This window comes from Canis aureus, chromosome 6 (genome assembly GCF_053574225.1).
Source record: "Canis aureus isolate CA01 chromosome 6, VMU_Caureus_v.1.0, whole genome shotgun sequence".
NCBI classification, from domain to species: Eukaryota; Metazoa; Chordata; class Mammalia; order Carnivora; family Canidae; genus Canis; species Canis aureus.
The window spans coordinates 39,280,732-39,307,440 of NC_135616.1; the positions used below are offsets into that span (position 1 = coordinate 39,280,732).

At 51.8% G+C, this 26,709-nt stretch overlaps 1 protein-coding gene and 1 long non-coding RNA gene across 11 annotated transcripts in view; one reads left to right on the forward strand and one right to left on the reverse strand.

The window, feature by feature from the left end:
* ARHGEF2 (Rho/Rac guanine nucleotide exchange factor 2) overlaps positions 1-25,070 on the reverse strand; it is a 44,334-nt gene extending 19,264 nt beyond the window's left edge. For 3 of the 10 annotated variants that reach the window (XM_077901036.1, XM_077901039.1, XM_077901034.1), the window contains exon 1: positions 3,824-3,985. In XM_077901036.1, the coding sequence (XP_077757162.1) occupies positions 3,824-3,886 (63 nt within the window). In that variant the 5' untranslated portion in view covers positions 3,887-3,985. Of the gene's footprint in view, positions 1-2,273; positions 2,471-3,823; positions 3,986-8,111; positions 8,206-8,464; positions 8,608-9,552; positions 9,593-10,155; positions 10,274-18,291; positions 18,410-18,948; positions 18,966-19,654; positions 19,936-20,091; positions 20,110-25,053 lie in introns of those variants that run through there. The other 7 variants (XM_077901031.1, XM_077901030.1, XM_077901032.1 and 4 more) reach the window with 7 other exon arrangements.
* Positions 19,766-23,046, forward strand: LOC144315845 (uncharacterized). The gene is made up of 2 exons (XR_013381588.1): positions 19,766-20,777; positions 20,992-23,046. It is a non-coding gene; the product is annotated as an uncharacterized LOC144315845 (long non-coding RNA).
* Positions 25,071-26,709: the final 1,639 nt, after the last annotated feature.

Genomic DNA, 26,709 nt, shown 5'->3' on the forward strand with positions numbered 1-26,709 from the left:
TGCCTCCCACGGTGACATAGGTGAGGGAGGCGATCCCATAGCTCAACTCCCTGGGCTCCCGACAGGTAGCAGGAGACGGCAGCACCCACCCAGGAGGGCAGCGCCTCTCCCAGCAAGGCCCAAGCGCTCAGCTGCGCCTGCCCCTCCATCAGGTAGGTCCATACTCAGACCTCCGGGGGGGTCACAGGGTGTTCGGAATCCCCTCTGCTCCAGCTGTGACTGGCAGCGGCCCCTTCCCAAGATGGTGAGGCCTCTGTATGGTGAGCACAGGGCCCCGGGGGTTCCACTGGGAGTCAAGTCACCTGCGGCTCAGCAGGCATAGGCTGTGAAGTGCACTGAGTCAGGGGGATGAGCTTTGGGCTGGGAACTGAGGAAACAGTGGGTCCCTGGTCACAGGACTGAGATGAGGGCTCGGGATGGCCTCCGCCAGGCTCTGCTCCCTCAGCTTCCAGGGACTAGATGAAGGGAGCAGGCAGAGGAGAAGGTGGCCAAACAGAAACACTAGTACCAAAGCCAGAAACATAACACAAAAAGCCATCACGGCACACACAAAGGCACTTAATAAATGTTCACTTGATGAATGAGGATGAGCACTGGACAATGGGGGTGGACACGCTGGCAAGGAAGAGGCGCGTTGAGGGCCACAGAGAATAAAATCAGGCCGGGGACCCTGAGACGCAGGCATCCTGGACCCTGGCCTGCCCCCTGCCTGGCCACACCTGTCGGGTCAGGAGAGAGACAGCAGAGGGAGGGGAGTGAGGCAAAACAGACGGGCATTTGTGCAGGGGAACAATAGCTGTGCCAGGACTCCCTGCCCTCCTGGCACAGGGCAGGCCGGCTGACTTGGGAGGGGGCAGCTGCTGCCGGCACCCCCCCTTCAGGAGACACAAACAAACCCAGAAGGGTCCAGCCAGATCCTCTTGGCCATTTCTCTCCCCAGCTCCAGGAATCCTGACCAATCTGCTCACTCAGGGCCCTCACACCAGAGGCGGAAGCTAAAAATGGAACTAGTTCCAGAAAGCACGAGCCCCCTAATCTGGTGACCACCACTCAAAACAGTAACCTGGAGCACGTGGGACAGTGGGACACACATACCCAACACACGGGTCACATGTACACAACGGGAGTCACACACTCAGATCTGTCCCCTCCTGGATCCAAGGCCAGTTCCAGGGAAGCTAGGACTAAGCCCAGGCCCCTCTCTCTCAATCCTTCACTGAACCCAGTCGGCCTTTCCCCAGACAAAAACAGCCTCCTGCAGCACTGGTGACTTGACCCCCTCCTGCCAGCTCAGTCTCGAACCTTCATGACCCCCAGAATCTCCTTCTGTACCCCTAAAAGCCTCAACCTCCTAGGGTCCCTCCTAGGGACCCCCAATTCCTGCAAAACTTCCTTGTAAAACTGCCAACCCTGCCAGCCCCTCCCTGCTCACCCACCCCTCCGCTCCCAGTCCATCCTGCACACAAAGCCAGCCACCTCTCCTTACTCAGAACAAAGAAATCGCCTCTCCCTCTCTCCCACTCCACCTGCCCCACATACTCCAATGCTGGGGTCCTGCAGACTCCAAGGGGACCCCAGCCTCCAGAGCCTTCCTGAAGGCCCCTGCTCACTCCTAGACAGGAAAGGACCCTTTGTTCTGAGAGATTTGTAAAGGTTAGGATTTAGGGGAGGAGGGGGAGAACAGGGGGCCAGAGGGAAAGAGGCCTGTGGGGTTTGGGTCTGGGAAGGTGGGAAGCAGAGCAGAGAGGATGAGCAGTGGAGAGAAAGAGAAGATAAGACCAGAGGCTTGGGGAGGGGGCCACACAGCCCTGGGGAGGACTGGGAGAAGGGGCATGCTCCCCCGAAATTTCTCCTTCTCTAGGGAGGCTCATGGGTGTCAGACAAGGAACAGGGCAGGGGTGTGGGCTCAGGGCTTGGTCTGACCCATCCTTCCGAATAGGTAGCAGGGGAGACCATCTTCCTCAAATAATCTCATTTCCAACAGGGCCCCCTCTACTTCCCACCACAGTATAAAAAGAAAGGAGACAGCTGGTGTGCTGGGGGAGGGGGGAGAGGGGATCCAGGGTTTGTTGGCCAAGCACCAACTCCCCCCTTCTGTAACCACAGCTTTCCGGAGGCGGCCCTCCCCTTCCGACCAACCCAAACCGTCAACCACCCTCCTCCAGCAGCCGCTTTGCCCTCAGATCCACCCACTCAACCCCCCAGCCCCGCACTCCCCAAACCGGCCCCAGGACAGAAAGAGCCAAGCTGCCGGAGTTCCGGTCACCTCATACCAAAAAAGACCAAGGCCTGAGGACCCAGGTATCTGCACACACCCCCCTCCGGGCTTCTCGCAGTGAAAAAGGACCCAGTATCCACCCTTCCAGAGGCCCTCTCTCCAGCCATCTCCAGGTCTGCCCCCCACGGCTCCCTCCTGGCTTTCCTTTTCAGGGTGGAACCAAATTTCCGTGGATTTTAAAAACCTCTCCGCCCCCCCTGGCTCTACTCCAGGGTCTCAGCTCAAACGGTTGAAAAATAAACAGACTTTCAGGGCTGGGGCCTGGCCCAGGCAGGGTTGAGAGGAGCCCAGCTGCTACCCCTCCTGTTCCAGCACACTTCCTGTCTCAGGCCCCACTCAAATCCCCAGTTGCGTTCCTGTTGCAGGCTCTCACCCCAGCCCCTGAAGGAAAAGTTCCAGGATGGAATCTCTCCCAACTTAGCCTCAAGACAGGTAGCCAGGCTAGGAGCTAGGAGGTATGGGGAGGGCTTTCCACCATCTTCCAGGGCTCCCAAAGGTCACTGCCCTCCTGCCCAGTGTAACGGTGGTGGTGATGAACACAGGCTGGGACTCGGGGCAGGGCACCAGAGTCAGAGGGAAGCCAGAGATTAAACCAGACATTGGTGGGGTCCTGGCCCTCCTGAAAATGGGTACAGGGTGTGTGTCCAGGGCAGCTGGGAGGTGCCCTGGGGCAGGTACCAATGCTCCCAGCTCTAACTTGTTCACCTACACCTCATTTCCTGGGGCCTGGGGTGTGCAGAGGTCATGGCCTTTGAGAGAGGGCCTGGGTACAAAGACAGGGATAAAGGATACTTGGGATGGAGTAAGGGCCAAGGGTAATTATACCCCAGACTCTGGAAATGGTAGGTGAATGGGTCCCAGGATGAACAGACAGAGCAGAGGAGAGGAGGAGAAAGAGGAGGAGGAGGGAAGGGGGCACAATGCCTGCTGCGGGGGTCAGCCAAAGAGTTTCACGCCAGGAGAGCAGGGGGCTCTTGGAAGCCTGGGGGCCAGACAGTCACGGGGACCTAGACCCCGAGTCCCAGAAACAGGTGTGCTCAGGGCCCCTAAGGGCGGAGGGAAGGGTCCCAACTACACAAAGACCTCTGCTCCCGGCGCCCGCGGGTGAAGTCTCGGAGAGGAAGTGCGCGGTGCCTCAGCCGCCCCGACCCCAGCCACCCGCCCACCCGAGGGGAGAAGTGAATCACAGCTGGAAAGTCCATCTCCGGGGGGAGGAGGGGCTGACTTTTGTCTCGGAGGGGGGGCGGAGGGGGGGAACCGGGAACCCGGCCCTGCCGGGCCCTGCGCCGGATGGCGGGGACAAAGGGGGCCGACCACGCCGGAGACCGCGGGGCGCGGGGCCGAGGGGTGACCCCCGGACACGCGCACCTCCCTCCGCCCGCCCGGCCCCTGCCCGGAGCAACTTTCTTCCGGGGCGGCCGGGCCGGGGGGCAAGGCGGCGTGATCGGCGCGCCCCCCCGCCCCGGGCCCCGGCGCTCCCCCGCCCCGGCGCTCCCCCCTGCACCCCCCCTCCCACCCCTCCCCGCCCCGCCGCCCGGAGCCCACCTTGCTCGCCAGCTCCCGGCTCCGCTCGGTCCGCGCGCGCGTGAGCGACTCGATCCGAGACATGGTCGGGGCGGCGGCGGCGGGCGGTCCCGGGACAGGAAGGCGGCTCGCGCGCGCGCCCCGCGCAGTTCCTCAAACGTGAGCCTGCCCGCGGGCCGGGGCGCGGGGGGGGGGGGGGCCCGCCCCGCCGCCGCCCGCCGGTCCTGCGCGCCCTGCCCGCGCCCCGCCCGTGCCCGGCCCGCGCCCGGCCCGCGCCCCGCCGACCTCGGCTCGGGAGCCCCGCGGCCCCCGCCCCGCGCGCTCTGCAGGGAGCCCCGCCGCCTGCGCCGCCTGCGCCGCCAGGCCCCGCTCGCCGCTGGGGGCTGGGCGGGGGGGCGGGGAGCGCCAGGAGAAGCAAAAGGCTGGTCTCTACCGGGCGTGGAGGCGAGGGTGCTCGCCCGAGAGCTCTCCCGCCAGCCCCCCGCCCCGCCCCGCCCCGGCCCGGCCCCGGCCCCGCCCCCTCCTCCGGAGGCTGGGAGGCCGGGGAAGTCCTTCCTTGTGTCTAACCCCGCTCTCCAACGTTGCCGCTCAGGCGGGGTAGCAGTTGGGGTCTGGCCAGTCTCCCCGCAACAGGCAGGGTGGAGTGGGGCATTCTTTCAGGACCTTTTGCCGCAGCCTGAGCCAACCTCCACCTGTGTTGAGTTTCCTGATGCTGGACCCCTCCCCCTCCCTGCCCATAACCATCCAAATTGCAGTTCATTTCTGCCTCTCAGGCTGTCCATTTCTCTGGAGAGCCTTGGAACAGAGCATCCTATGTTCGCAGGGTCCTGCCTGAAGGAGGGAGAGGAGGTACAACCCAGCAGCAGCGCCAGGCAGCAGGTTCCCAGCCCAACTCAGCACTCTTGTAGGTGCCAATTTTAGCCTCAGCCACTATTTTGGGCTCAGTGCCTCACCACTGGCTGAGCTGGTTAGGCTCCTCACCCCCCAGCACCACCCCCACACTGCTCCAGTCTCCCTCCTGCTTCACAACTCCTTTATCACCTTCTTCACTGCTTCCACTGTTTAGGATCCGCGTATAGCAAAGACCAGAAAAAAGGAAAGGGGACGGACCCATTCTAGGCTGAATGGAAACTAGATAGCAAAAAGGACTTTCCACGGGCCAGGAGGGAGGCTGGTTCCTGCAGGCTCCTACCTGCAGGGGCAACCTTACAAGAAAGCCCTAGGAGCTCCCCAGAACCCCAGACTTAATCTCCCCCAGTGGGCAGGCAGGGCTGAAGAATGTACTAAATTTAAAAACAGACAACCAGAAGCTACAATCCTGGCCTCACTGCTCCGCCCACTGGGGACCCATAGGCCAGGGGTGGCTGGGATCTCAGCTTTTCTCCCAGGCCTGTGGTGGAAGAGTGCCACAGGCTAAGGGTAGAATCTTAAAAGGACATATTGCAGTCTGGGCACCCAGGGGCACAGCCATGTGGCCAGGACCAGGATCTCACAGTTTGGCAGGGCTTTCAGGCCCCAGACTCAGAAGGTCTCTGAAAGAAGCAGATCTAAATTCCAGCCTTTTTCTGCCTCTGCCCCCATCTTCAGGGGGCTTTGCATCCCAGCTGGCCCCTGACCCTACACACCCACATCTTCCCCTTGGGAGATGAGTGGCCAAGAAGGGGCTTAGGCATGAGTGTAGAAAACCTGTCTATCCTGGGAAACACCTGGGCTTTTACTGAGCTAGGCCTGCTGCCTGACTTAGTAGTCATCTTCTGTATCCCCGGGAACACTTCCAAAACCAAACCACTTGCATCCTAATCCCCCCAACCCCATCCCACTTCTATCCAGTGATACTTCCCAGATTTTCAGAAACTATTTTTTTTAGATGGCCCAGAATGAAAGGCAACTCTAATTTCTGCCAGAATCTCAAAGTAGCCACCACCAGAGCATGTGACTCTTGATCTCGGGATCTGTGAGTTCAAGACCCACTGGGTGTAGAGATACTTAACAAATAAAATCCTAAGGGGCACCTGCATGGCTTAGTCCGTGGAGCATCCAACTCCTGGTTTTACCTGGGGTCATGATCTCGGAGTGGTGGGATCAAGCCCTGCCTGGAGACTTGCACTGGGCTCCATGCTCAAGGCAGAGTTTGCTCAAGATTCTTTCTCCCCCTCCTTCTCTCTCCCCCTTGTCCCTCCCCCAGTGGGCGCTTTCTCTCTCTCCCTCTAAAATAAATAAATAAAAATCTCAAAAATAAATAAAATCTTTAAAATGAATACAATAAAATAGCTCATTTAACTTGACAAATGTGTTCCCCACACTTCATGGGTGGGGAGGCTGTCCCAGGCAGGAGCTTCATGTCAGAGTCTAGGCCACCAAATGGATAGTCAGAGTCAGAAGGATTCCCCGGGCCCAAGTGCTACAGAGCCCACGAGTGTGTGTGGGTTCTTTTTATCGCTCCGGACCCTGTATATTCCAGGACAGGCTGACTGAGGCATAGCTGACTCCAGTGGCCATCCAGCTGGAGATGGTGGAAACAGGGAAGAGGGGGGAAAAGCAGGTTAGGGAAGTTTCCAGACAGAGGCAGAAGCATGGAGTCAACGCTCTGGCTCTGCAATACAGCTCTGCCTCATAATAACTGTGGGACCTCTAAGTTATCTTGTCTGCAAAATGGAGATTAAAATATTTCTCTTTAAAAATAAATAAATAAATAAATAAATAAATAAATAAATAATTTTTCTTTGCCAGGGTGTTATAAGAATGAAATGAGATGACCTCTGGAGAAGTGTTTTGTTCACCATGATGACTCTGGTCAAATAGGAAGGAATAAGCCACTTCCTCTCTCATTGCTGGACTTCTCTCCAGCCCCACCCCCATGTTTACCTGCTCAGGAGCTATCCTAGGCTGGGAGGAGGGGCAGAGGAGGATTAGAGAGGCAGCCACACACATTCAGGAGGGTGGAAGAGGACTGGACCAGAAACCCTGGTGAGTAAGGGCCAGTAGGCCAGGTCTTGACTGCTCTGGCTCTTTCCTGCCACCTGTCTGGGCTCCATACAGCCCACATTCCCCTCCACCTAGTTATTTAACCCGCACCAAACTTGAGCCAAGCCTGGGCAGATGCAGGATCCTGAGGGCCCAGGGCAGTACCGACTCCCCCTGCCCATTCTGACCACAGGAAGAGAGGTGGTTCCACCAGCACACTCTCCTACCCTGAGCTGAGCTGGCAGGTTGGCCCTAGGCCCCAGGTCTCCCCATTTGCCTTGTTCCCAGAGAGCTTGGCCCCCACCATGGGAGAGAAGAAGCCTCCCTGCCCCACTGCCCTCACCCACCCCAAACTTGAAGATTCTCTGGTTGTTCCTCCGCTTCTCAGACCACCTGGTCCCATGCCTCAAACTCCCCACTGCAGCATGTGGTGAGAAGCTGCTAGCAAGCGGGTGTCATCTCTGCCTTCTCGGTGCACCCAGAGAAAGAGGAGCCCTGGCTACAAGGCTGGCAGAGGAGCAAGTCCTGGCACCGGGGGTGGGGCCAGGAGGAGCCCAGCAACCTTTCTGGGTGAGAATCCCATGCTCCCCAAGGTGAACAGGAGGATGTTTTCTCTGGCACTCCTCCCAGGGCTCAGAAGCCACCCCAGGCTGGAAAGTACTTGTATACCTGGGGAGGCTGTGAGAAGAAAAGGGGATGGCTCATTCTGCCAGTAAATGAAGAAAGTGGAAATGCATTCAAGCAGCAGGCAGAGCGCCTGGCTTCACGGAGCTGGGGTTGGTAATAGAGGAGAGAGCAGAATACCTGCTCCTTCCTGGGGTCCGAACTGGTCATGGCCCCACACACAGGGTGTGCATGTGTTTCCATAACCACATACTTTCCAGGCCTTCCATTCTGCCTGTGGTCTAATTTCACTCCGTCAGCTGCCACATCCACCCATACAATTAGAAGTGTAAAAGCACCTTGCAAACCCTAATACTCTGCAAAGTAAAAGGTATTGCTATAATTATTATCATGATTTTATCCAATGCTTAAGATCTCTGCTGCCCACCTCTGTAGCTACTGGAGGCCTTGAGGGAGGGAGGGCTGGGCCACAGCTTAGCTTCTGAGGCTCCTTCCCTACCCCCTCCTTCCAGCCGTCTGCACCAGGAGAGCTGAGGAAATGTGACTCCGGGGATGTGGGACAAAGACTGGAAGAACTGGCAGGTGGCCCCTCAAACTGAACCACTGCCTTGAGTGTCTGTCTCCCCAGGAAGCTGGGGAGGGGAGCGGATGGTGGGGTGAGGAGGAAGGGAAGCAGGGAGGGGAGGGGGGCCAGGCCTCCTACTTCCCCACCGACTCCTACCTTAGCCTTTCCGGTCATGCTCAGGAAGAAGCTGAAGGTACGCTGCAGCGGGGAGCTTACCCAGGTACCCAAGCCTCCTTCCAATTGGCCACAGCTGCAGAGAGAAAAAGAGGTGAAGAGGTGGAGATGGAGACGGGGAAGAGAAAGATGATGCTCCCATAGCCATGGCTGGTGAAGGTGCCGGGCCCAGGATGGGAGAAAGGAGGTCCAAGGACGGCCTGGAGAGAGACCCCTCAGCCCACCCTCACCTCCCAGACAGGACAGATGTGGACAGGACACTGTTGCTCAGGCCCTTCACCTGGGAGGGAAACTCCAGGCTCCTCCCAGATAAAGACAGACCACCCCCTTCCTACCTAACTCAGGCCCGATCTCTTCTTGCACTGCTCTCCCGTGAAAGATATGGGGTAAGGGCTCTCCGGGGGAGGGCATGTTCCCCTCAAAACACAAGAGCCCTGTGTACGACCCTCTGTGCTGTTTGGAAAGGGCCTCTGGGCCTGAAGCCAATGAGGAGTGGATTTCCTGGGATTTCATCAGCCCCATCCCATGAGCTAATCCCAAACGCAGAGCCAGCAGGATGTGTCAGCTAGAGATTTTCAGGACCACAAATCAGAGCTTGGCATCTTAAAGGGCCATGGCAAGCGCATCCAGCCACACTGTCCGGGGGCCCAGCGGCTCTCACCAGGCTTCAGCGCCAGGAGCCAAACAAACAGGTGCCGATTTTGTGTGCTTTATTTTCCTGGCTACAGAAATCTCCCAGACTCCTCCATGATTCCTGAGCTAGGCCCACAGCCCCTGCCCCCCACACAAACCCCCAGCCACCAGAGCTCTCCTTAGGGCCACTCTTCATTGGTCAATTATCTGAACCTCCGAAGCAGATCCATGGGGTCCTTGGTCCCTGTCTCTCCGTAAGACTGTCCAACAGCCAATCTGCCCACTCACCTTTCTGGCACTGACAATAACAAGCAACTCCCCCTGTCTTACTCATCTGTCCACCTGGGGTCTGGATGCTGCTTTTCCTTTGGGGCTACTGGGAACCTTCTAAACCTTCCCTGGCCAATGAGGGAGAAGGCGGTGAATTCTTGTGTTGCTCAGGGAGAAAGATATCTGGAGGCTTTGATCAGAAGTGCTAAGGGGAGGGGCGCCTGGGTGGCTCAGTGGTGAGTCCCACTCTTGATTTTGGCTCAGCTCATGATCTCGGGGTTGCAAGATTGAGCACTCCACACTCAGCAAGGAGTCTGTTTGAGATTTTCTCTCCCCCTTTCCCTCCACCAGCTTGCACACCTGCTCTAAATACATACATACCAACATAAATACCTAAGGAAAACATTAAGTGGAACAAGATTTCAGAAAGCAGAGACCCCGGGAATCACAACATCCGTGGTCCAGTCCCATTGCCCCTCTTCTGGCTAGGCCTTTGAAGGGCTCTGGGTCTCGAACTCACCTTTGGCTAAGGTCAGTGGCAGAGGACTGGTATAAATTCCCTGCCAACACAAAAGGAGACAAGAGGTGTCCAGCTGAAGCTGGACGAAGTGATCCAGGCTTGCCTCCCCCACCCCCTCCACCTGGATCAGGGTCCCAAGCTGCAGGGCTGTGCTGCCTCAGAGGACTGGCGCTGGGTGGGGTGGGGGTGGGGGCAGGGAGGCATGGGGTAAAGGGTGGGGCCTGACCCCAGCAGAGTTGAAGAACTTAGGGGCCCGGGAACTGAGAGAGCGCGAGGGCTCCATGGAGCACAGGCCTCAGGGCCTGAGGTCTCAGCTGTGTTTCTGCAGAATGGAGAGAGCAGAGGTTTCACCACAGTGCCCAGTGCCTTGTCATGGGGACAAGGTACATCACAGGTAACTGTCCTCCATCACCCATGACAGAGGGAACTGCAGAGCCACAATCTCTCCTATGTCCTCCTTCATTGGAAGGAGAGTCTCAGAAGCCAAAGTCCTGAATTCAAAGGGTGTGTGGTTAACCAGAACCCAGGACATGCAGACTCAACAGCTGGCTCTGAGGGGTAATGGTGAGACAGGTGGGGTGCCTCTCCCTCACCCCTACTCACCAGCTGGATCAGAGCTGCCCAAGAGGCAATTGATGCCACTCATGGATACAGACTTGGAAAGCATGCCAGTGGCCGAGTGGTCCAAAGGGTCAGCAGATGGATGACAGCAACTCTGACCCTAGAATCATGTCAAGAATCCTCACACAAAGTCAGGCCTCATCCCTCTCCTGCTCCCACTCTCCATGCTCCCACTTTTCCGCAGGGGGTCTGTCTTCAAGTCCTCAGGTCTACAGCCCTCTGCACTACCCACATCCTCAACATTCCACCTGAATCACTGGCAAGTCATTTCTGCCAGCTCTCAGCACTCTGCTGCAGTCTAAGCCCAATGCAGAAAATATCTTAGAAAATATGTAACCCTGAAGAGTTTCCAGGCATGACAAACTCAAACTATGGAAGCCAGTCAGGTAATAGAAAGGAAATGATAGACCTGGACAGTCTGGGTTTAAGACAAAAGGGAGCAGGAATATTCATGAGCCATACAACCAACCATTAGGAAAGAAAGATTTTTCTCAAGCCTACATGAAGCGTTACAAAAACTGGTCACATATCAGGCCATAAGGCATATTTTAACACATTTCAAATCATCCATATCAGAGAGATCACAGGTAACAAGCCAGAAATCCCTTCCTAATGGACTGGATAAGGAACTTGTGATATATTTATACACCAAAATACTAATCAGCAATGAAAATGAACACACCACAGCTCACCTGACAATATGGATGAATCTCACAAACATAATAGTGAGGGGAAGAATCAAGACACAAAAAATATATGTCCTCTATGGTCACATTCACGTAAAGTTTAAATACGCAAAACTAGGGGTGCCTAGTTGGCTCAGTCAGGGGAACATGTGATTCTTGATCTTGGGGTTGTGAGTTTGAGCCCCATGTTGGGTATACAAATTACTTAAAAATAAAATCTTAAAAAAAAAAGTCAAGAAAGTGGTCATTCCTGCCAGGAGAGAGAAGGTTATGAGTGGATTATGAGTGCGGAGGGACACAGGGCATCTAAGTTTTGGTGATGCTCTGGTTTTTCTTAGGTAACCTGGAATGGTTACACAGCTATTTGCTTCCTAATTGTTCATTACTTTGTACATGTAAGTTTCATTTCCTTTTCTGTATGTTTGTTATATTCTTTCTTTTAAATATTTTATTTATTTATTTGAGAGGAGAGGGAGAGCACGTCCACAAGTAGGGGGAGAGACAGAAAGAGAGGCAGACTCCCCGCTGAATAGAGAGCCTAATACGGAGCTAGATCCCAGGACCCTGAGATCATGACCTGAGCTCAAGACAGATGCTACACCAACTGTGAGCCACCTGAGTATCCCTGTTTGTTATATTTTAAAAATGTGTTGTTTTAAAAAAAAAATCTCTATAGATTTAGAAATGTTAAAATACTCTTCTAAGTAGGGACATCTGGGTGGCTCAGCGGTTGAGCATCTGCCTTTGGCTCAGGGCATAATCCCAGTCCAGGGATTGAGTCCCATATCAGGCTGTGAGGAGCCTGCTTCTCCCTCTGCCTATGTCTCTGCCTCTTTTCCTATGTCTCTCATGAAAAAATGGATGAATAAAATCTTTTTTAAAAAGGAATCTGTCCTCTTAAAAAAAAACTCTTCTGAATAGAGTTACTAGACAAAGAAATTGTAATAGAAATTAAAAGATATTTTATGGGGCACCTGGCTGGCTCAGTCAGTGGAGCATGTGACTCTTGACCTCAGGGCTATGAGTTCAAGCCCCATGTTGGGTGTAGAGAGTATTTAAAATCTTAAAAAAAAAAAAAAAGTTATTTTATAACAACAATAGTGAAAATACTATAGAACTGTAGAACAAAAGTTGTGAGACATGGCCAAAGTGGTATTTCTGGGGTAATTTATAGCTTTAGAAATTAAAATGCTTACATTGAAAAATTTTAAAAGCTGAAAATTAATGAACTATGCCAACTTTAAAAAATTAGAAAGAGAACAACAGAACAATGTCCAAGAAAACAGAAGGAAGGATACAATAAGGAGGAAAGCAGAAATCAGGGCACCTGAGTTGGTGGAGGATGTGACTCATGATCTCGGGGTGGTGAGTTTGAGCCCCGTATTGGGCAGAGAGATTACTTTAAAAATTTTTTTTAATTAGGGAATCCCTGGGTGGCTCAGAGGTTTAGCACCTGCCTTTGGCCTGGGGAGTGATCCTGGAGTCCCAGGATCGAGTCCCACATCGGGCTCTCATGAGCAAATAAATTTTAAAAATAATAAAAATTTTTAAAAGAAATGGAATTGGTAATTTTTCTTTTTCTTTTTTTTTAAAGATTTGATTTATTTATTCATTCATTAGAGACACAGAGAGAGAGGCAGAGACATAGGCAGAGGGAGAAACAGGCTCCCTGCAGGGAGCCCGATGTGGGACTTGATTCCGGAACCCTGGGATCGCGCCCTGAGTTGAAGGCAGATGCTCAACCGCTGAACCACCCAGGCAGCCCGGTAGTTAATTTTTCTATAAACAAAACAAGGACGCCTGGGTGGCTCAGTGGTTGGGTGAGTCTGTCTTCGGCTCAGGGCATAATCCTGGAGTGCCAGGATCGAATCCCATGTCGGGCTCCCTGTGTGGAGCCTGTTTCTCCCTCTGCCTATATTTCTGCCTCTCTCTCTCTGTGTGTGTCTCTCATGAATAAATAAATAAAAGCTTTAAAATAAAATAAAACAAAACAAAACAAAACAAAACTCACCAGGCCAAAAACATTTTACAGGCAAGGCACAGATATCTCAAGGACTAGAGAACAGAAATCCTATGTAAACTCTTCAAAGAATAGAAATGAAAACTCTCTAACTCTCCCTATAATGTGAGTATAACCTTGATTCTTAAACTGCACACAGACAGTGTGACCAAGATTTGGGTACAATTTCTCTTATTAACTTAAGTACAGAAATCACTAGCAAACCAAAGCAGATTTTCAATGTCTACAAAGCATTTGCTGCTGCCTCCACCAAGGAAGTATCCATCCACTCCTTGAACCTGGGCTGGCCGGTGACTCTACTAGACGAATAGAATGTGGTGGAAGAAAAAAAAAAAAAAGAATGTGGTGGAAGGGGCTTAGATGATTTTTGAGCTTTAACCTCAAGAAACCTTAAAGGTTGGGGCACCTGGGTGGCTCAGTCGGTTAGGCGTCTGCATTTGGCTCAGGTGGTGATCTCAGGGTCCTGGGATCCAGCTCCACATCAAGCTCCCCTCTCAGCAGGGAGCCTGTTTCTCCCTCTCCCTCTGCCCCTCTCCCTGCTTGTTCTTTCTCTTTCTCTCTCTCTAAAAATAAATAAGCTCTAGGAAAAAAGAAAAGAAAAGAAACCCTGAAGCTTGCACTCTTGTCCACTTGCACTGCTATTTCCATGTGAACAAGTCTAAACCAAACTCTGGAGAGGCCATGTGAATGACAACCAAGGTATCGCAACTTTCAGCCTGACAAATGGCAGATGTGAGTATGGCCAGCCTTGGCCACCAGCCATATGCAAGCCACCAGCCACCTGCAGCCATGTGAGTCCAGGTGAAGTAAGCAGAATACTCAGCTGAGGTCAACCCAAATTATTCACCCACAGAATAGTGAGAGGGGGAAAAAAGTAATTTTAAGCCATTAAGTTTGGGGTTGTTTTGTTATGCGCTGTATAAAAAAGATAATCTGGGGGATCCCTGGGTGGCTCAGCGGTTTGGCACCTGCCTTTGGCCCAGGGCATGATCCTGGAGACCCAGGATCGAGTCCCACATCGGGCTCCCTGCATGGAGCCTGCTTCTCCCTCTGCCTGTGTCTCTGCCTCTCTCTCCCTCTCTCTGTGTATCTCATGAATAAATAAATAAAATCTTTAAATAAAAAAAAAGATAATCTGTCATGACAAAGTTGGATTCATTTTAAAAATAAAAGGGTGGCATATGAGAAAAGTCCTTACAGTTAATTTACCTCAGTAATATATTAAAGAAGAAAAACATATAACCATCTCCGTAAAAGCAAAAAGCATAGAATAAAATTCAATACCCACTTACTGTAAAGTGAAAGCCTTAGGAATCAAAGAAATCTTCCTTAACCTGATAAAAAAAAGTGTCCTTTATAAACGTACAGCCAAAAATCAATATCAATAAGATGTACTTCCTCTGAAGTCAAAGACAAGGATACTATACTCATGAAAAGAAGCATTAAAATAAACTGCACTGGTGCTATTTCATTAAAAAAGAAAAAAGACAAGGATACCCGTAATCATATTTCTGCCCAACACTGCAGTAGGATCCCAGCCAGCAGAGAGGGCAAGAAAAAGAAAGAAAAGGAATAAATCTTGGAACAAAAGAAACAAAGCACATTTAAAGATGACATAATTGTCTACTCAGGAAAAAAAAATCACAGATAAATTTTTATAACAGAAAACAAGAGAGAGCTTAGCAAGATAAGTGAGTATAAGACAATTATACAAGGTCTAATTTATTCCATTTCTGTAAACGAAAAAAGTTTGGAAATGTAATTTAAAAATAAGAAAGAAAAAAAAAGCATTCATAATAGCAACAAAAACTGTAAGTTACCTAGAAATAAATATAATAAAAATTGACAAGACCAGTATGAAGAAAACTCATGCTTTGATAAAAGACATAGTTTTCTTTAGAATACCTAACTAAATAGAGACATATATTATTTTTCCTGGGTAAAAAGATTTAATATTAAAAAGATGTCAGGGGCACCTGGGTGGCTCAGTGGTTGAACATCTGTCTCCGGCTCAGGTAGTTGATCCCAGAGTCCTGGATCAAGTCCCACCCACATCGAGCTCCCTGCAAGGAGCCTACTTCTCCCTCCTCCTATGTCTCTGCCTCTCTCTGTGTGTCTCTCATGAACAAATAAATAAAATCTTTTTAAAAATTTGTTAATTTGTCCTAAATTAATTTTTGAACTCAGTATAATCTCAATAAAAATGCAACAAGAGGGGCACCTGGGTGGCTCAGTCAGTTAAGCAACTGCCTTTGGCTCAGGTTATGATCCCAGGGTCTTGGGATTGTGTCCCACATCAGACTTCCTGCTCAGAGGGAGTCTGCTTCTCTCTGTGCCTTTCCCCTGGCTTGTGCTCATTCTGTCTCTCTCTCTCCCTCTATCTCTCCCTCTCAAAAATAAATAAAATATTTAAAAGTTTTTTAGGACAGCCCAGGTGGCTCAGCGGTTTAGCGCCACCTTAGGTCCAGGGTGTGATCCTGGAGTCCCAGGATCGAGTCCCTCGTCTGGCTCCCTGCATGGAGCCTGCTTCTCCCTCAGTCTGTGTCTCTGCCTCTCTCTCTCTCTCTGTGTCTCTCATGAATAAATACATTTAAAAGAATAATAATATGTTTTTTTAAAAAAGTTTTTTAGGGCAGCCCTGGTGGCGCAGCGGTTTGGCCCCGCATGCAGCCTGGGGTGTGATCCTGGAGACCCCGAATCGAGTCCCACATCGGGCTCCCTGAGGGGAGCCTCCTTCTCCCTCTGCCTGTGTCTCTGCCTCTCTCTCTGTGTCTATGAATAAATAAATAAAATCTTTTAAAAAAAGTTTTTTAAAAGAAATATAAAATAAAATTCACATGGAGATGCATAAGACCTAGAATAGATAATATGGTCGTAAAAGGAAATAACAAAATGGAGGATTTACACTACCACATGTTTAAGGTTAACAATAAAAGCTGCATTAATTAAGACAATGTGATACTGACATAGGGACACCATGGCAATTCGATGGGAAAGAAAGGTTTTTTAATGAAGCAACTGGATCTTTATATATAGGGGGGAAAAACACAAAACCTTGATTTCTACCACACTCAAGAATCTAGATAAATCATACAGCTAAATGTGAAAGCTAAGTCTATAAAGCTTCTAGATGAAAACACTAGAGAAAAATCTTCACATTCTTGGGATAAGCAGGATTTCTTTTTTTTTTTTTAGTCTTTATTTATTTATTTATTTATTTATTATTTTTGTTTACATTTGTTTTTATTTAAGTTCGATTTGCCAACATATGGGATAAGCAGGATTTCTTAAAAAGGACCCAAAGCACTAACCATTAAAAATTTAATAAATTGGGGATCAGGTGGGGAAAAATAAGTTGATATATTGGCAAAAAAATGTGATAAAATTGATTTTATCTAAATGAAAACTTAGGCTTATTAAAATACACTATTATTTTTTTTTTAATTTTTTTATTTATTTATGATAGGCACACAGAGAGAGAGAGAGAGGCAGAGACACAGGCAGAGAGAGAAGCAGGCTCCATGCACCGGGAGCCTGATGTGGGATTCGATCCCGGGTCTCCAGGATCGCGCCCTGGGCCAAAGGCAGGCGCCAAACTGCTGCGCCACCCAGGGATCCCCTAAAATACACTATTAAAGTAAAAATGCAAGTCAGAGGCTGGAGGAAATATTGACAGTACTTATATCTGACAAAGGACACAAATCCAGAATATATAAAGACCTCTTGGGGCACCTGGGAGGCTCAGTCAGTTAAAGTCCATTAGGGCTCCAACTCTTGATCTCAGCTCAGGTCATGATCTGAAGGTTGTGGGATCCAGCCCCACCCAGGGCCCCGAGCTCAGCAGGGAGTCTGCTGCTCTCTCTCTCTCTATCCCTCTCCTCCCCACCCTGCCCCCTGCTTGTGCATGCACATGCGTTCACACTCTCTCAAATCAATCAATCAATCAATCAATCAATCAATCTGGGACGCCTGGGTGGCTCAGTGGTTGAATATCTGCCTTTGGCTCAGGGAGTAATCCTAGGGCCCCAGGATCAAGTCCTGTATCAGACTCTTTGCATGGAGCCTGCTTCTCCTCCTTCTAGCTCTCTGTTTTTCTCTTTGTGTCTCTCATGAATAAATAAATAAAATCTTTAAAATAAATAAATAAATAAGTAAATCTTTTTTTAAAAAAATAAAGAACTCTTACAAATCAATAAGAAAAAGAGAAGCTGTTAAAAAATGGGCAAAAGGTTGGGGTGCCTGGCCAGCTTAGTCAGAGGTGTTGAGACTCTTGGTCTCAGCAGTGGTTTGAGCCCCATATTGGGTACAGAGCTTAATTAGAAATAAAATCTTTTGGGGGCAGCCCCGGTGGCCCAGCAGTTTAGCACTGCCTTCAGCCTGGGGTGTGATCCTGGAGACCCGGAATCGAGTCCCATGTCAGGCTCCCTGCATGGAGCCTGCTTCTCCGTCTGCCTGTGTCTCTGCCTCTCTCCCTCTCTGTGTCTGTCATGAATAAATAAATAAAACCTTAAAAAAAAAAAAAGAAATAAAATATTTTAGGACGCCTTGGTGGCTCAGTGGTTGAACATCTGCCTTTGGCTCAGGTCATGATCCTGGGGTCCTGGATTGTACTGCATTGGGCTCCCTGCAGGGAGCCTGCTTCTCCCTCTACCTATGTCTCTGCCTCTCTCTCTATGTCTCTTATGAATAAATAAATAAAATCTTTGGAAAAAAAAAAAAAAGAAAATCTTTTTAAAAAGTGAGCAAAGGCTTGAACAGATATTTCACAAAGAAAGATATGTACATGGCCAATAAGAATATGAATACATGGGGTGCCTAGGTGGCTCAGTCTGTTAAGCAACTGAGTTTTTTAAAAATATCGAGCAGGCCCAGGGGGGCCTCCAGAGGCCTTGTGTATCCTCAGGGGTCCCTAGGTCCTGGCTTGGGATCCCCCAGATGTGCTCCCTTAGGCCAGAAGCCTGGGCAGACTCTATACCCTTTCTCACCTGATAATTCTATGATTATATCCTTAGAAATCCACTGTTTTTCAGGGCACCAGATACCTCATTTCATCCCACACATCGAAAGTTCAGCTCCAATGTTGAGAAACGTGGGGTCCACAGAAAGAAGTGGATGTCACAGTGAGGGGAACAGAGGCCTTTTCACATCAGCGCAGAGCTCAGACACAGAAAGATGGAGACAGAGAATCGTGGAGAAAGAGGCAGAGACAGGGCACAGAGACCAGGGAGGCAGACAGAGAAGTGCAGACAGTAGACATGGCTTCAGCCAGATGGAGTCAGAAGGATGCCTGGGCACAGACAGAGCCACAGCTGGCAGGACGGAAGAGGCACAGAGTAGTGGCGGAACAGGCAAGGGGGCAGGGGTGGGTGGGTGAGAGGAAGGCGCTGGCCTCCTTGGGGACTCTTGTCATACCCCGCAGGAGGGCTGGCCACCTTGGCGCTGCAATCCCAGAAAAGCGTCCAGCTCCTCTTGGCTCTGCGATGAGGGGGCCTCCTGGCAGCCCATACATCCCGAAGCCTGCAGTTCGCTCCTGAAACACACATCACCACCACTGCCCTCTGTACCTAGGGGCTAGTGCCAGGCACCAGAGAGGAACACCGCTCAGCCCAGCCCTTCCTGTCGGCATAGATGTGGCCCAGACCCGTACTGCCCGCCCGCAGGGCTGCACTGTGGCAAAGCTGCGGGCAAGGGTGGCCCCTGCTGGCCACGGGACAGAACTATCCTCCAGAAGGAAGCCAGACTTGGCAGAGGCCAAGGGCAAGGGCAAGCTGGAAACTCATTCCTTGCCTGGTTTCTGATGCCCAGCTTTGCCCTCCTCAGCCCAGGACTCCAAGGGGCAGAGTTAGTGCCTGGTGGTGAAAGGTGACCCCTCAAAGACCCTGAGATACAGCTGGCACTACATGAGGGGCACCCATGGCATCTCTGCCTTCAGCTGGCTGCTCTCGGAAAGGTTCCATGACCCCGGTGGACAAGACTTCCACCTGAGTTGCCACCCAGGTCAGTTCAGGGACACGGCACAGAGTCCTCCCCTTCCGCCCAGCTCAGCCAGCTGTGCCAGGAGTGACTCACCTGAGCTAAGGGAACCTTTCCGTGGGACCGCAGCCAGAGCAGAGAGTCAGTGCCCCTCCATGGCTGGCGAGCCCTCTCAATGACCACCCACACTGAGCTCTCCACATTGACCCCCAGATCTTCTCTTTCTGACTTCCTCTGTCTTTGGGGAAGTGGTCAGGGGTTTTCCAGAAGAGGAGGAGAGCTGGGCCCTGTCTTCTGCCAATCAGACGCACAGGCCTGTGAGCAAGAGTTGCTACTCCTCTACTGTGCAAGGGCTCTACTGTGATGTCCAAAACATCCCAGGGCTGCGTCAGCCTGGAACCAGCAATGCTCCCCCCTACCCCGGGGGCACTTCTCAGGAACCTCCCAGTTGTCTGTGCCTCGCTTTCCTCTGCTGTAAAGTGAGGAGTTTGGGCCACATAATACCTGCATCCCTTCCAGCTCTGATTCCTTTTATGGTTCTATGAAACCCAGAGTGGGAGGTGGAGGCGATATCTCCCCAACCCCGTACCTTCCCACCAGCCCCTGAGACCAGGTGGAGGAACCAGGACCACAGGAAGAGCTGCACTTTTAAAGGCAGGTCATCCTCAACAAGAACCCCAGAGACACGGGGTCTGGACTGTCCAAGGAGTGCCCAGGTGTCCTCAGCTCCAGGCATGCCTTCCCAATCACCTTCTCCTAGGTCTAGGTCTAGACAGGAGGCAGGAGGTCCCCCGTGGGTTACCTGCTCAGTGGATCCCGGAGCTCCCTGCCTGGCCCCCAACTGTGTCTCTTGAAGGGGTTGTGGTTGTGGGCGTGGGCGCGGAAGGCCCCCGATCTTCGGAGGGGCATGGGATGAAAGCCATTCCCCTCCTCCGTATTTCCCTCCTCCTCTTCTTCCTCCAGCTGCTCTCCAGACTCAACCACAGACAGGCAGCGGCGAGTGTGGCCTTGGGGCACCAGGTCTCCACCGGCGAGGAACACCTCTGGGATGTCTCCGTTCATGGGAGGCACACACAGGCCGGTCTGTGTCAAGAAGACAGAGATTGGGTGAGAGGAGTTCTAGAATCCTGGAACCTGGAACTGAGGAGTGTCATAGCCGGCTCTCCCTTTACAGAGGCACAGCACCAGACAGCGGCCGGCTCCAGGACACATGAGCGTCTAGATGCCAACTTCTCTGACCTGCAGTCTAGTGTTCTCTCTGGAGCGTGATGACATCCTCATTCACTCATTACCCTTCTAGCTCCTGGGCACCGCTACGGCAGAGAACCTAGCCAAGCAGAGAGAGAGATAGCATTCCTGTCCTCAAGGAATTCACAGTGATGTGTGTGCGTGCGTATGTGCATGTGCGCATACACAGAGACCAAAGCCCACATCACAAATGACTAAGTGGCCAGAGTGGCTTGTGCCACAAGAGAAGATGCAACAGAAGGCTTTGTGCATCCAAGGATGAGCCATTCGGAGAGCTCAGTGAGACAATGGAAGGAAGGCAGCAGCCCCTGAGGGCCTAGAGGGTGAGAGGTAGGATCTGGCCAAGCAGGGCAGGAAGAGCCTGGGTGGACTGAGGAGCAGCAGGAAGGCTCACAAGAAAGTGTTCTGGTTTCTTCCTTCCAAGGCTGGTCATATGGGAAGTGACAGAGCAAAAAGTTCTTTCTCCAGGGAGAGGAGAGAAGGCACTGCCAGCAGCTCACAATCTCTTCTCCCGTGCCTCCCCACATCACCCCAGGGGTTGTTCTGGTCACCCAGCACTCCTGGTGGCCCCCGCGGCCTGTCTCGGTGTGTCTCGGAGTTAAGAACCCTCAGGAACTCTCAGAGTTGAAGTGATAAGCCCCACTCCAGAGAGAAGTAACAAATACCTGAGTACAAAGGTGCTTGAGGGGGGCTGGGGCCTCTCTTCTATCATGGCAGGCATCCGTGCTGCTCACTCCTGGCCCCGTCTCTGGTGGCCTTTTGCAAATGAGGCTCCCCTTCTTCCTGGTCCCGGGGCACCCCCAGCTCCTGAGCTGTTGGCAGGGCCTAGAGGGCCCAGGAACCACTGAGCCAGAGCCTTCCACCTCCTCCCAGGCTTTCTGCCTTCCCCAGGTCCTGTATTGTTGGAAAGTTGATCCTTCAAGCCACTTTTCCTACTGTCACCGCCACCTGTCCACTGCTGAGAGGCGCTGCACCATCCCTGTCCGCCACAGGGAAGGAAGTGGCTGAGCAGATGGCCCCTGCGGCCCCACTATGGCTCTGAAGACAGACCAGGAGAGGCCTGGGAAATCAGTCCATGCTCCCCACACCTGGAGGCCACGTAGAGGGCCCCTCGGCTGACCACCAGGACAGGTGCCCTCTGTGTGTCTGTCTGTGACAAGGCCTTGTGCCATCTGATGTGCTCGGGGGAAATGGGAGCTCCTTGGGGAGCAAGCAGTTTGGAGGGCCAGAGCCCAGGCCTCCATCCAGTGGTCCCCAAAGCTGATACTCAGGGGCAGGGAGGGTGGAGTATTGTGAGAGCCTGGGGTGGAAGCCAGAGGAGGAACCGGGGTGCTCACCAGGAAAAGAAGAACAGAGGCTGGAAACAGGACAGAGACCTCACGGAAGTGGCAAACGCACTGGAGTTAGCCAACCCCAGCTTCTGCCTGCTGTTCCTGCCTAGTGGGGTCCGTGGGGCTGGATTGAGTGAGCTTAGTGAGATGCATGGACTGAAGCCTTGCCCTCTCCATCCCCAGGGATATTGCCGGCTGGAGAGAGTACTTGCTGCCCTGGCCTGCTGGGCACATATCTCTGATCCTGAAATCTTGCCCTTCTTCCTCTAGCTCAAACCAGCTGGAACTTGGCCTCTTCTGGGGACCCACCTTTTCCCAGCACTCATGTTGTTAATTCCTGGCCTCCGCCCTCTGTGCAAATGGAACCTGTGCGGCTCCTTCTGCCTCATATCTTCATGCCATTTCTCTCCATATGTCCTGTTCTCTAAACTCCACCCGTCCCATCCATGCTGCAATATCAATAATTTATATTCTGTCCTTCAAAGAGATGAAGTATAGCAAAGCTGCCTCAACCTCTCCCAGAGACATTCCTTGTCCACTTTCTGAAATGCAAGCTGGCTTCATGGTTGTGTTCTCTCCCTGACCTCTCTTCTACCAGCTCCCACCAGGGCCCACCTGTCTCCCCCAGCCTTCTGAGCTTAGGAAATGGTGCAGGGCAGCAGCCAGGGCTGGCTCTCACACAATGGCTTTATTTAGCACCCAGATGAGATCCCATCATGTCACATCACTGCTTCCACAGATCAGAGATCAGAGATTCTGAAATAGGTCTGGGGTCAGATGCTCGAGAGGAAGGCATGAGAGGAAAGCAAGGAGTCTTCTTATCTCTGGATTGAATGGCTTCCTTACCAGCATCTCCTGCCCCTGATCCGATCAGTGGATGGTTGGGCACGCCAGAGTGCTGGGGTCAGAGCACACAATACTTTAACAGAGAGAGAGGAGGGGCAGGGAAGAGACCTCCGTTATTCAAAATCCTGAGGCCATAATTTCCTCATGGTGCTATTGGGGCTCCAAAACCCATTGGGCTGGTTAGCTCTGCCACTTTCGTGAGCCACATGACCTGGGAAACTTGCTCAGCGCTTTCGAGCTTCAGAACCATCTGTACAATGGGAACGATACTGACTCTGCAAGTTGAGAGGCTTGATGATACTGTGTACAGAATGTGACTGACGTGGTGCTGAGTGTGTGCTGGGGAGGGACATCAGAAAGGCTGGTCTCATGGTTTTCATTTAGAGGCTGGGAATGGAGAATCAGAGAGCTAGGGACTGAAAGGCCCAGGGAGAAAGCAGAAATAGGCATCAAAAGATAGCCATCCCGCAGCTCTCTCTCAGAAAAAGGACAGCATGTTGTGGGCTGATGGTAATGCAGCTATGATGGGGACTCCTGGCCCTGAACAACTGCTGATGGGAAAACCTGGAGCCACCCGCATCCAACACATCCAACGAGAAGGGCCGGGGACCCCCACCAATCAGCTCCTGATGGAGGGAGGGCTGCTCTGGTAAAGAGGTGGTGGCCTGCAGACTAGAGGACTGTGGGCCAAACCCATCCTGCAATCTTTTTTTTTTTTTTTTTTTAATGGCTGGGGAAAGAATCAAAGACAGAACACTACTTTGTGATACATAAAAATTACATGAAATTCAAATTTCAGTGTTCATAAATAAAGGTTGTTTTGGAACACAGCCATGCTCATTCACTTACATATGGTCTGTGGCTGTTTCTGCATTACGACAGCAAAGTTGTAGCTGCGACAGAGACCATATGGCCCACAAAGCCTAAAATATTTATTATCTGGGTCTTTACAGAAAAAGTTTGCAGACTCCTGATTTAAAGCAACTGGGTCTCAAAATCTCAGGAAGTACGAAGAAGAGACCACAGATGTTGAGGCTCAGTGCACACAAAGCAGGTGTTGGGTCACAGGCTGGAGACAGAGGCTTTGAGGTCCCCAATGTCCATTTCCTCCAGCATCTGGAGCCTGCAGGAGAGTGGGATCTTCACAGCCATCTCTTGAGATACACTATTATCCCCATTTTACACATGAAGGAACAGCACAGAGAGGTTCCCTAACTTGCTCAAGGTCACGGGGCCAGAGGAGGAGCCAAGTCCTCAAAGCACCTATGTCACACTACAGAGCAGGAGCTCTTTCCTCACCCAGAAAACAAGCTCCTGAAGACAGTACACGGCTAGCTTTGAAAGAAATGGTGCAACAGTGTTCTTCACCATCACCCCCATACCTGTCCCTCCATCAACACAGCCAAAGAAAGGAAGCAATTAGATGGGGGTCCTAGGGAAATTAAGTTTGTCCTTTTACTCCCTCTGCTGTCTTGGAAACCTGAGTGAGGTGCTGGGGCAGGTGGGGCTCTGCCAATGTGGGCTGTCAGCGAGCACTGGGGTAGGAACCACTCCCTGCAACCACCCCAGCTGCCCTGCTAGGCACAGCGACTGCCTGGGGGCTTCCTGGGGCTAGGCCTGGGGCCCTAGGTCTCCTAAAGGGGGACAACCAGAGGAAGATCCCCAAAGAGCCGGATAATAAAGAATGGGAAGAAACAAAATCTTTAAAAAAAAAAAAAAAGGATCCCTGGGTGGCTCAGAGGTTTAGCGCCGCCTTTGGCCTAGGGCGTGATCCTGGAGACCGGGGATCGAGTCCCGCATCAGGCTCCTGGCATGGAGCCTCCTTCTCTCTCTGCCTCTCTCTCTCGGTCTTTCATGAATAAATGAATAAAAAAAATCTTTAAAAAAAAAAAAAAAAAAAGAATGGGAAGGAAGGAAGAGCCAGATACCCTGATCCGCTGCCTTCTCCCAGCCCTGGCGGGGACAGGGACACAGAAAACCCTTTGATGGTTCAAAATTTAACCTGCTTGCTCCTTCCCCCTGGAGAGTAAACCATTAATCCACCAGGGTCCTGCAGGCAGGGCTAGAGCTGGGCTTCTCCTAGCCTCAGATCAAGAAAGCCCTAGTAAGCACAGTTACTTCCCGCCCTACTCCCCAGACACCCCGTTCCATGGTAGGTACCCAACACCCCCGCCCCCTGACTCAGCTGTAGGGGCTCTGTCTCTCAGTGTGAGGCACAGGAGATTTTGCTGTGGGCAGAACAGGGGGGTCCTGAAACTCCCTCTCCTCCTCTGATCTGCTTGTCAATTGCCATAGACTAGCAGCCCAATTCCAAAAGTCGAAAGGCCAAACAAACAAAAAAAAGTCAAAAGGCCAAAGGCATAAGCAGAGGGCTAGTGGTCATTCAGCAGGCGTTGCTTGGGCACCTACCAGGTGTCGGGCATGGAGAAGAGGACCCAGGAGGGTCTATGCCGGGCACTGTCCCTTAGTGGCACAGGGGTGAGTACAGACAAAAGCCACCTATCTGTCCACATCAGCTTCCAGGTTGGCATTTTTTTTTTAATTAAAAAAAAATTTTTTAAGATTTTGTTTGAGAGAGAAGGAGCGCTTGCGCATGAGCTGGGGGAGGGGCAGAGGGAGAAGCGGACTCTGCTGAGCCGGGGTGGATGGGTGGGGACTGGGCTCCAGGCTCCATCTCAGGACCCCGGAGATCATGACCTGAGCCAAAATCAGCCGCGAAACCAACTGACCCCCCCCCACCAGGTACCCCCCAGGTTGACTTCTGAGAAGGACCTACCTGCTTGCAGGACTCACAGGACAGAGTTACCGATTTTATTGCTAGTACTTAATTCCGGAAGTGCAAAGCCCAGGAGCCCAGCGTCCCTCTAAGGCAAGCACACCTCCCTGTACTTAAGACAGCAGTTAGGCATCTATCTCAAACACCCGCCCTAAGTCACTCCCTCCTCTTGGATATGCCAGGCTCACAAATCAGTCAGGAATTGTGCTGCTTTGGGCTTCTAAGTGTGACCACTTTTTAAAATTGGTTTGCCCCGCCCTCTTCCTTCCCACTGGGCCTGTAAACTCATCCTACCAGGGTCTCATCTGACTGCAGATGTGGGGCAGGGCCACCGTCCTCTTCCATCTCTGGCCCATTGGCTCCTTGGCATGCATTCAGGATATTGTGCCAGAAGGGTGGGGCGAGAGAGGGTCTGAGGTTCAGAGGGACACACCTGAGAAGACTTTGGCCACTGCGTCCCAGAGAATTAACCCATCAGATCTCAGGGAACAGCTACGGTGGCAGGTGGAGTGGGGAACCCCTCAGTTGCGGGGTGGGGTGACCTAGAATCTGGGCTTCCCTAGCTCTCAGGTGTGAGTCGGCAGCCCCTTAACCCTCACAGTTAATGCCCAAGGATAAAGGGAACCACATCAGACCCAGGAGAGAGAGGACCCTGGATGAATGAGGATCTCGAGGCTCTAAACTGGCAGCAGGGCCAGACTGCCTCCCATACCTCCTAAGAAAAAGAGATGAAACAACATCATAATGGACTTTGGTGTCAGATGGGCTTGTGTCTGAACCCCCAGGGCCACGGTTTACGTCTTCATTGTCTGGGGTTATTTAACTTCTCCAAACCTCTTTTTTTTTTTTTAAGATTTTATTTATTTATTCATGAGAGACACAGACTGAGAGAGAGAGAGGCAGAGACACAGGCAGAGGAGAAGCAGGCTCCATGCAGGGAGCCCGATGTGGGACTCAATCCTGGGACTCCAGGATCACACCCCGGGCCGAAGGCAGGCACTAAACCACTGAGCCACCCAGGGATCCCCAAACCTCATTTTTAACACAGGGATGACCATATATCAACCCCACAAAATCGTAAGGATGAAGAATGCACATAGAGGGTTTAGCATCACTTGTCACACGAGTAGTGTTAACTCTTGGCCGTGCTTGTGATTTGCTGTTTACACACTTGCACCCCCCCCCACACACACACACAACAATCTCTAATTAAAAGTGGGAGCTGAGGGATCGGCCTCCCTGCATGGAGTCTGCTTCTCCCTCTGCCCGTGTCTCTCTGCCTCTCTCTCATGAATAAATAAATAAAATCTTTTTTAAAAATGGGAGCTGGGGCAGCCTAGGTGGCTCAGCGGTTTAGCGCCACCTTCAGCCCAGAGCCTAATCCTGGAGATTCAGGATCGAGTCCCATGTGGGGCTCCCTGCATGGAGCCTGCCTCTCCCTCTGCCTGTGTCTCTGCCTCTCTCTCTCTCTTTCTGTGTCTCTCATGAATGAATAAATAAAATCTTAAAAAAAATAAAAAAATAAAAAATGGGAGCTGAATGCAGTAGGCTAGTGGAGAAGCTACAAATTGCTCTGCCACTTCCTGGGTGTTGAAGGGTTCTTTAAAAAAAAAAAAGATTTTATTTATTTATTAGACATAGAGAGACAGAGACAGA